This window comes from Austrofundulus limnaeus, unplaced genomic scaffold, assembly GCF_001266775.1.
Source record: "Austrofundulus limnaeus strain Quisiro unplaced genomic scaffold, Austrofundulus_limnaeus-1.0 Scaffold574, whole genome shotgun sequence".
NCBI classification, from domain to species: domain Eukaryota; kingdom Metazoa; phylum Chordata; class Actinopteri; order Cyprinodontiformes; family Rivulidae; genus Austrofundulus; species Austrofundulus limnaeus.
Genome location: NW_013952976.1, coordinates 111682 through 121875, shown reverse-complemented (window position 1 = coordinate 121875; position 10194 = coordinate 111682). Strand labels below are relative to the sequence as shown.

At 45.3% G+C, this 10194-nt stretch overlaps 1 protein-coding gene across 1 annotated transcript in view; it reads right to left on the bottom strand.

The window, feature by feature from the left end:
* The window catches only part of usp34 (ubiquitin specific peptidase 34), a gene marked incomplete in the record, with an annotated part of 159254 nt that overhangs the window by 37679 nt on the left and 111381 nt on the right, over positions 1-10194 (bottom strand). Inside the window, 5 exon segments of the mRNA XM_014026634.1 lie at positions 4308-4386; positions 4974-5131; positions 5231-5560; positions 6751-7055; positions 7327-7474. Coding sequence (XP_013882088.1) covers positions 4308-4386; positions 4974-5131; positions 5231-5560; positions 6751-7055; positions 7327-7474 — 1020 coding nt within the window.

The following is a 10194-nucleotide window of genomic DNA, read 5'->3' as shown; positions in this document are numbered from 1 at the left end:
TATGTTTCAGTTCTATGTTTCAGTTCTAACAGGACTGCTAACAATTCTAGGCAGTTTATGTGGAGACTCGACTGTTGTGGAGTCCAGGCTCCCCTCACTGCCGCGCCGTCGCACAGGGCTCCCCAACCTTTCAGGGAGGCGTCTGTGGACACCACTTTGCGAAACGACACCCTCCCTATTGGAGAACCCTGATACAGGAGGCCGGGTTCCCTCCAGGGGCTGAGAGCCGTCATGCAGGAAGCAGTTWTTGTTAGCTTTTTGTGTCTGTGTCGAGACGGACACAGCCTGTGGGACTGAGACAAACGCTGAAAACAGTGCATTTTTAACAGCCCAAGTGGTACTACTGAAATCATAGAAGCCATCATTCCCTGTAACTGTAGTATGGTTTTGAAGCTCAGTTTGCATCCCAGTTGAAACTGAGCTAMGCAGCGGTGAAACGCGGCCGCTCTGTTTTCTGAGAGGCGAGCCCTGCTTGACAAGGAGCAGATTTCTAGTCCGAGGAACCAAAACTGCTGACTTGGTGTTAATAGACTTTTTTGGGTGTTTACTGAAAAACCTAAAGTATGAATATGTGACAGAACCTGTGACAGCTAATCTAATGTTTGCTCCTTGGAGCTTGCGATCAGAGCCCAGTCGTCTAAATATGCTAACAGATGGACCCCACTTTCCCCGAGAGGAGTCAACGCAGCTTCTATGCACTTTGAAAAGGTGCGAGGAGCTAGCGAAAGACTGAACCAGATAGTCGTAGGCTACACCCTCGAAGGCGAACCTGAGATTTTTCTGTGCTCCGGGTGAATCGCTATGTGAAAATAGGCGTCTGTTAAATCAATGGTCGCAAACCAATCACCCGGGCTGATCGAGTGAATTAGCTGTTTGAGCGTTAACATTTTGAACCTGTATGTTTGAAGGTACCGGTTTAACACTCTCAGATCCAAAATAGGCCGCAGGCCGCCCCCTTTCTTCGGAACAAGAAAATAATGGCTGTACAGACCTTTTTGTGTTTCTGCAGCTGGAACCACTCGAATAGCTCTCTTTGTTAGCAACGTGCAAATTTCCTCTCTTAAAAAGCCGCTGAACTGTCTTGCTGACTCGGAGGGGGGCCTTTGCTCCATGCCGATTGCCGGGGAGGCTGCGGCTTGCTGGAAGGTTCGGCRGGCTGGGCCTTTGAAGTCCCAGGCGTCGCCGCCTTCTTGAACGGWGGAGGATGAGACGCAGACCTGGATGTGCTCGGGGCCTTGGGCCTCGCATCGCGTCTGGGGATGATGCAGCGAAATGCCTCAGCCTGCTTCTTCCTCTGTTCAAATTTGGTTTGGATGACGTCAAGCGCTTGACCAAACAGTCCTGTAGGCGTTATCGGTTCATCCAAGTAGGCCGCTCTGTCCTTGTCGGGAACGTCTGAGAGCGTTAGCCACAGGTGCATCTGCACCACCACAGTAGAAACCATTCCTTTCCCCAGAGCCAGCGCTGCACAGCGGGACACACGTAGAATGTGGTCTGACTCCAGACTGATCTTGTTCAGCAGGGGTAAAAGGGGTTTTTCCTGCGGCATCTGAGTTGCCAGTTCAGCCAAGGCCATGGCCTGGTAGGTCTGAAGCATGGTGACGGAGCTCAGCGCACGGGCGGTGTTACCTTGGGCTTTGTAGATTTTCTCCAGCTGTGCCGAAGAGAATCTGCAGGACTTGGAAGGGAGCAGGGTGGGCCCGCTCACACCCTGGTTGTGAGACGGAGMYAAATAAGCGGCTAAAGAAGGCTCCATCGGAGGGATGCCCACCAGGCCTGCTTGGTCTGCCCCTTCCACGTCCAAGTACTGACCAAGCAGCAGGGGTGGAGTGAGCTGGGCACGGCTCCTCGTCGTCTTCGGACAGACTGAGAACCTCCTGCTCCATCTGCAGAACATCGTACTCCTCTTGGTTTAGATCCAGTAGAAACTGGGTCTCGCCCCCCTCGATGTCAGGTGAGGCCGCCTCGTGCTCCATCTGGTCTGCCCAGCTAGCAGTGGGGGCTTCGACCGCCGAATCCTCGTCTTCGTCGGACTGAGTCGTCTGGCTGGATTCGGAGAGCATCGGGTCTTGTCGGAAAACAGCAGTTTCCCCCAGCATTTTCTCCAGGAATTTCACTGTCCTCTCCAGTGTCGGACGCGAAAGTCCAGCACAGGCCCGGCGGGACTCGGGCTCCACAAGCACCCGTCGAGTGTGAATGATTCCTAGGCAGGCCGGGCAGGCCTCATGCTGGTCCTTCTCATGAAGCTTAAAGCTGCACCCCTGAGGACAGGGGCGAACAGAAGACTTTGACTTCTTCGAAGGTGGTTTTGTGCTCATCGTGAGCCACAAAACAGATTTTCAGCAGAAAATAAAGGTCACTTAAGTAGTGTCGAGCGCCAGACAAGAACCAGCAGGTAACGTGGTTAGCTCCAGTAAAGCTAGCCTAAGAACCTTAGAAGCTGAGCCAACTAGCAGCAGCTATGTGAGCTCAGGTTCAGAGGTGACTATCGCGAGGTGAAGGGCGATAAAACTGAGTAATGATGCTGGTGACTCTGAACTTATAGGGTGAAGGCGGAGCCTGTTACCCGACGTTCAACGTCACCGGTCTAAAGACGTGATTAGAGGTGGCTTCAGCCAGGGCGCGAGGGTGTGCGTGTCCCATATACAACTGTGTGTTGTACTGAGTGAAATGACTGAAAAGGAATCACCAGTTTTGAGTTTGCTGTTCTTAAGAAGCCTTGCTTGATGTGAATCATGCCTCGCACAAAAGAGCTCTCAGAAGACCTACGTTCAAGAATTGTTGACTTGCATGAAGCTGGAAAGGGTTACAAAAGTATCTCTAAAAGCCTTGATGTTTATGTGTCCACGGTAAGACAGACGATCTACAAATGGAGAAAGTTCAGCACTGTTGCTACTCTTCCTAGGCGTGGGCATCCGGTAAAGACAAGAGCACAGTGCAGAATGATCAATGAGGTGAGGAAGAATCCTAGAGTGTCAGCTAAGGACTTACAGAAATTTCTGGCACATGCTATTTGTGTTGACAAACCTACAATACGTAAAAAATGACGCAAGAATGGAGTTCATGAGAGGACACCACTATCCAAAAAAAATAAAATAAAAAAAAAATTAAAAAAAAGAAAAGAAAAAAAAATTGAAGTTTGCAAAAGAGCACCTGGATGTTCCACAGCACTACTGGCAAAATATCCTGTGGACGGATGAAACCAAAATTGAGTTGTTTGGAAGGAACCCCCAACGCTATGTGTGGAGAAAAAAAGGCACAGCACACCACCATCAAAACCTCATCCCTACTGTGAAATATGGTGGAGGGGGCGTCATGGTTTGGGGCCGCTTTTCTGCCTCAGGCCCTGGACATATTGCCGTCATCAATGGAAAAATGAATTTACAAGTTTACCAAGACATTTTGCAGGAAAACTTAAGATCATCTGTCCGCCAACTGAAGCTCAACAGAGGATGGATCACGCAAGAGGACAACAATCTAAAACATAGATGTAAATCAACAATTGACTGGCTTAAACAGAAGAACATACACCTTCTGGAGTGGCCCAGTCAAAGTCCTGACCTTAACCCAATTGAGATGTGGCATGACCTCAAGAGAATGATCACACCAGATATGCCAAGAATATTGCTAAACTGAAACAGTTTTGTGAAGAGGAATGGTCCAAAATTCCTCCTGACCATTGTGCAGATCTGATCTGCAACTACAGGAAATGTTTGGTTGAGGTTATTGCTATCAAAGGAGGGTCAAACAGTTATTAAATCCAAAGGTTCACATATTTTTCCACCCTGCGCTGTGGATGTTTACATGTTGTGTTCAATAAAACCATGCAAAAATGGAATTTTTTGTGTGGTATAAGTTTAAGCAGACTGTTTGTCTATTGTTGTGACGATGAAGATCACAACACATTTAATGACCAACGTATGCAGAAATACATGAAATCCCAAAGGGTTCACATACTTTTTCATGCAACTATAAATAGATCTTAGAGTGCTGGGGGCCATGCTGTAGCCATGGTCCAAGATTGACATGCATAAACAGGCTTGGACCCTGATCATAACGGCTTGCAGTTCTAGTTATTTCTTATGTTTTTTCACCTAGAAATCAATCTGCATGTAATTACCTAGAAACATTTGTACAGTTTTTATCCTTTATTTTAAGTTTTGTCCTGTAAAGCACTTCGTGCACCTTTTGGCTGTTGTAATGGGCTCTAAATAAATGGTGATTGACTGATTGAAGAAGGCCAAAAGAATGAGTAAATTACTTAAAGGGTGCCATGTGAACTGCTTATAGTGCGACCCTGAACATACCTCAGTCATGAGGATGAGACCTCTGTTGAACACAACCAGGAGTCGGTCCTCGTCAGTCTCCAGCAGAATTCTGAAGGCACTGGGAAGAACAAACAGGAACAGGACTCAGAAGAAAAAAATTCTAGTTATGGTAGTCACAGTAAAGCTCCATCTCCAATGGCACGCTTGTACGTGGTTCGGCCTTGGCCGATTGCGTCTCCATTAGGTTCCAAGCGCGCTAAACCGAGCACAGCCACGTTGTTTTAGAACCTCCTTGCTGGTGGTTCTAAGCCCTGTTTCAATCAAAATAAAAATAAATAAAAATTAAATTAGGCCACGCATCTCTGTTCTCCATGACTGTTGTAAAAACAGCACAACTAATGTGGTCGTCCTGAGAAGTGGGCCTGGGCCGAGTCTCTGCTTGATTTACCACGTGCGGAGCTGGGCTCGCCTTGGCGTTGCTAGGTCACTGGGATTGTGATGTCACTATCACAAGGTTTTGGAAAACGCTTGTATGCTTACACTAAAAAAACCCATTTATATATTGTCAAAAAACAACTGGGAGTATAGTTTTGGTGCTTGGACTGTTTCTGGGAGCAGCACAGATCCAAATTAAAGCATAAAACATGTATAAAAGTGAATTTTGCATAACAGGTCCCCTTTAAGTGTGTGCATGTAAGAGCTAACCTGATGAGAGTTGTCCAGCAGGAGCGTCCGTCCAGGCATCGTAGGTAACAGCTGATGGTGGTCTTCTTAAACTGTTTGATGTCCTCTAACTCTTCCTCTCTCATGTCAGCTTGCTGCGCCACAAAAAGCTGCATCAAGTTGAAGAGCTCCTCCACCGCCTACAGGGGGCAGCACATACAAACATAAGCCACACAGTATTTACTTAAACACTTTCTAAGTTTCTCACACATTTCAAACCATCTTTGCTCTCCCTTTACCCCTGGATACTGGCTGGCATGTGGTGTCAGGTTTTTGAAGGCCCACTGGATGTTCTGGTGCGATGCCAGCTGGCGGGTGAAGGTGGGTGACTGCTCACAGCATATGCGTAGGATGCCGTAGTAAGCTGGCAGCATGCCACGATTGAAGAGCACCACCTCCTGGTCGTCGTGATCAGCCAGGATGTAGTTGAAAGCGATGTTCTTAGTCACTACAGGGTTCTGCACAATGAGCCTGACATTCTCAGGACAGTCTACACACACATTGTACCAGAAGGACAGCAGTGCCTGCTTGTTGTGATTGGTGGAAATGGCTGGCTCTGAGAGTTTGGGCTGAAAATAGTAAAAACAAAAACAGTATGACCATAACACCAGGCAAAAATACATTTTTCTTAAACAAATTGCAAAATATTTTTTGATTTTCTTTATTGCCTCCACCAAGGGAGGAGGTAATGTTTTCGGTTGCGTGCGTTCTCCATGCGTGCGTCCGTCCGTCGACAAAATTATTCAAAAACTTGTGGACTGATTGTCATGGAATTTTTACCACATGTGGATACTTGCTCAAAGAACACACCATTAAATTTTGGTGATGTTCCAGATCACGATGCGGATACAGGCATTTTTTTCTTTTAATTCGAGCGAATCAACCAGGCTACGCGGTGCCATTACGTCAGACGCATGCCTGTAGGAAACAGGAAGTCGCTAACTCGCTGGGACTACACATCCCAGGATGTGTACCATCAGGAAAGTTGTGATTATTCTGTTATCAACTACTTCTGGCGATGTTACATGCTGTCTGGAGACGTAGAAAAAGAAAGGCGATTCTCTTCATGTTACGGTAATAACAGGACACTGACAGCGGAAGGAGGGTCCTGCTGTAGCCGAGCCGAAGATGGAACAGCTGATCAACCTTGTGAGGTACCCCCTCCACATAAGAACTTTATCGTGTGATTGGTCAGAAGTTCGTGGAAGTGTTTGCGCTGAAAGCGCTCAGACGCTGTATTTTGCTTCAACCACTCGCTTAAAAAAAATTAAAATAAAAAACGCTTCATGAGCCGACTGTACCAGGAAGCACTTTATAAAGAGAGTCAAACCATTACAAACTCATACAAAGGGATAAAACAGACGTTTTACATGGTGAAATGTGACTGATGAAAACTTAGGAGCTTAATCCCACACCAGTTTGACCATGAATAATGCCGGGTGACCAGTCTCTGACTTGTTTTTCCACATTGGACTCCACTGAGAAGAAATCCCGTGCATACTGCTGCTTAAATGTTCACTACGTCAGAACTTATTCAGCAAATGTGTTTCCATCTCTGCTTTTGTGCATTAACTCTTACAGGATGGGGGAAATTGGTCTTGGTGGAGGTTTGCACTCTCCGAGTGCTTCTAGTTTTTTTTTTCTTTTCAGCTCATCTAGAACGTCCTTCAGGTCAAAAAAAGTCCCACCCCCAAATAAATAAATAAATAAATAAATAAATAATAAAACTCATCTACAAACCATAAATGACTGGCCATACCTGAAATAGGTTCCAAAGGTCCATGAAGTAGCCAGAGAACATGAGTTTCTCTGTCTTGGAGATGAGGCAGTAAGTCATGAAGCTGAAATACTGAACTAGTTTTGCTGTGCCGTGAACACTAGCGTCCACATACAGCTTGGCCCGACCCAGCAGCCCCAGCAGCAGGTTGTACACCTGGTGTAGCACCACAGTGGTGTCAGGAGACAACGGCAGTTCACGGGTTGGCAGGTGGAGGGAGCGGGTGGAGCGAAACATTTGGCGGAAGGAGTTGCTGGGGATAAGTGAAACGAGGAGGTACGCCGCAGCTGAAGGAAGGAGACAATGATTTAGTTGACTTTAGGAAACATTTTTCTCTGCTTTTTCCAACTGATTAGAACTGATTAGTGTCAGATAAAAAAATCAACTTCTGATCAGTTTAAACTTTATCTCATTTAGTTTTTTTAGATTTTTTTTCATAACAAATCGTATAAACAAATAGACATCCTGCTTTGATTGTTAACAAAGCTGTATAATTGAACTTGTATAATAATGTATAGTTATTCTGTGTGGTTTGTGTAATTTTGTAGTTCTTCTCACATGTGCGGACTCGGGGGTAGTTGTGTGCCAGCAGGAAGCGTTCCACCCAGTTCTCCATGTTCTGCAGTACCCAGCTGTGGGCCAGTTTGTTCCTGGGAGTCTGGACAGCTAACCAGTCCAGACACTGAGATGGATTGTACTCTATCACCTGACAGGAAGCACACAGATTTAAACATCAGATTTAATCTGTCAATATGTCATTTATTAAAGTCTCTGACTAAATAATTTTTTAAAAATCAAACAGTTGATTTTTATACAACTTTTAAAAAGAACATCATTAAAATAAAGTATGTTGTAACATAAAGAGACCCCCTTTCTTTTATGACCTCTGACATAGACTCATCTTTACAATCAGGGTTCATGCAGGTTTCAGTACATTAAATCTAAGACACTTTAAAGACCTTTTAAGACCATTAGGAATGAAATTTAAGACCAAACACGCATTAACAGAAGCATTCAAATAGTCCCAGAATATTTAACAATACAAATCTTCAACTGCTATCATGTCCTCTGGACATGTCCAAACCATCTTAAGGGCTCGACACACGGGAGGCGACGTCGCTCGCTCTCCATTCATTTCCTGTGGAGCCTGTGCGGTGAGGCGACAATCGCTTGCCCTCCTCCAGCTAAGCGACCGGTGAAAATAGTGCATGTGAAATTTTGTGCTCGCACAMGTASACGTGCACACGCGAGCTTGCGACGCGACATATGAAAGTTGAAAAATGCTCAACTTTTGTCGCTGTCGCTTAGCGTACAACCAATCAGCAAGGTTTTCATTGACTGACCAATGAGAGGAGAGTATGCTACACACCGCAGTTAGCTAACACTTTCACCAAGGGATTACTAAAAAAGGCAGCTTTGTGGGAATTTGTTGGCACCAGGGTGAGGTTTATGTAAGTTTTTCCTCATAAAACTGTATCTTGATGTGTGTTTGTTTTTCAATATCATTAGCATCGCAAGATTCGTTTAGTTTACACGTCCGTAATGCACAACCCCCTTCAGAGTCAAGAACCAATCAAATTTCGTGAAGACAAGCGACCTGAGAGAGCACGATTCGCAACACTGCGATCGCTATCGCGTCCCGTGTGTCGGGTTTCACCCTGGCTGCGATGACAGCCGTTAATCGCTGTAGTTTGTCGCTCCCCGTGTGTCGAGCCCTTTAGGCTACTTTCACACCGCAGGTCTTAAAGCTCATTTCAGATTTTTTGAAAAAATATGATCTTGTGGCGTACATTTCAAATGCAACCTCCATCAGACTCCTGTGTGAACGCTCCAAAGCAATGATGTGAAACGCATGCGCAGTAAAAGACGTGACTTCTCATTTAGCTGGCTTGTTTGTTTACAGAGTTAAAATGGATGCTAGTTTTAGCACATCAAACCTGAAGTTGGTGTTTAATCAGAGCCGAATAAATAATTATCTGACATGCTTGTTTAGTTAGTGTTTATTTCTGAACCTGCCTCTGACCCGGATGCTCCAGTGAAGCATTTTATTTTCGGAACGAAGCACGAGCTGGAAATATAGTATCGACTGAGTAACTTTAGGATCAATACGCTCCGCAACCGAGGCTGGATGTCGTTATCATCATACCATCTACATGAAAAAGCAAAAGTAAAAAGACGAAGCAACTGGACTTGTGTTTTGGAGCTGTAAACACATGGAGCTACATATTTAAACTGCGTGACTTGAAGTTAGTGTCTTATCGGTCCTTCACCCCCTCCTCCTGATGAAAAAGTCAGATGAATGTGACATGAGCGTTCACACTGCAGTCACTTTGAAAACATCAGATATGTATTTGATTTAGAGCCACATACTGAAACGGCCTGAGTCGGATTTGAAAAAACCTGCAGTGTGAACGTAACCATCATCTGGTAAATGGACTGTACTTACCGGTATATAGTACTTATATATCCATTCAGGACACTCAAAGTGCTTCACACTACAATCTGTGCCCTTATTTACCCATTCACACAGCACTCTACTAGAGCTTCTACAAAGCTAACATATACAACCATCTATGGAGACTAATCAGTGCCAATCACGTTTATACAATGATGGGACACACATGAGAGGCTTTAGGGGGTAAAGTGTCTTGCCCAAGGACACAACAACTGAGACAGCTGGACAGGGGATCGAACCATCGACCTTCCGGTTCCAGGACGACTCCCCTAACCACTCTGCCACAGCCACATGGTCATTCTACCTCCCAGTTGTTCATCTGTAATGTTTTATTATAACTCCTGAGACTTTTCTTTCTCAACTCCATCTTGGCTGGGACTCTTTCTTCACCTTTTTACCACACTTCCAATTTCCCTGGATAAACTACTTGTAGCCTAACTTGTTCAACTACTCATATAAATGTATAGTTAATAAAAGAGAAGCACCTAGAACAAAATACTTGAGGTCCTATAACTTTGTACCATGTGCTTCTCGTAATCTCTCTGTTCTACCTGCCCACTCCCATTCAGACGCATGTACTCTGTCTTACAACAGCCGAATTTAATTTCTCTTCTTTAAAGAGGACCTATTATGGGGGTCCTAGAACCATAATAAGCTACAGCAAATGGAAAAGATAACATATTTATTAAGACTTCAAAAACCTACTTTTGTTCTAAGGTGAGGTCCAGCAGAAGCTTTATTCATGTAAAGGTCCAATGAGTAATGGTGCGTTCACACCGAACGCGATTTCAGCGTCAGGAGCAGCAGGTTTACATACAAAGTCTATGGTGGACGCGCTTCAAGCAACGTCGGGAAGTTCTGCGGCGCCTCAAGCGCTATTAGAGCAGCGCGATTTGGACAAATCGCTGAAGTTGGGAAATCTGAACTTTTGCAGCTCGACGCGCAGCGTCAACCAATCAGAGAGACTCCAC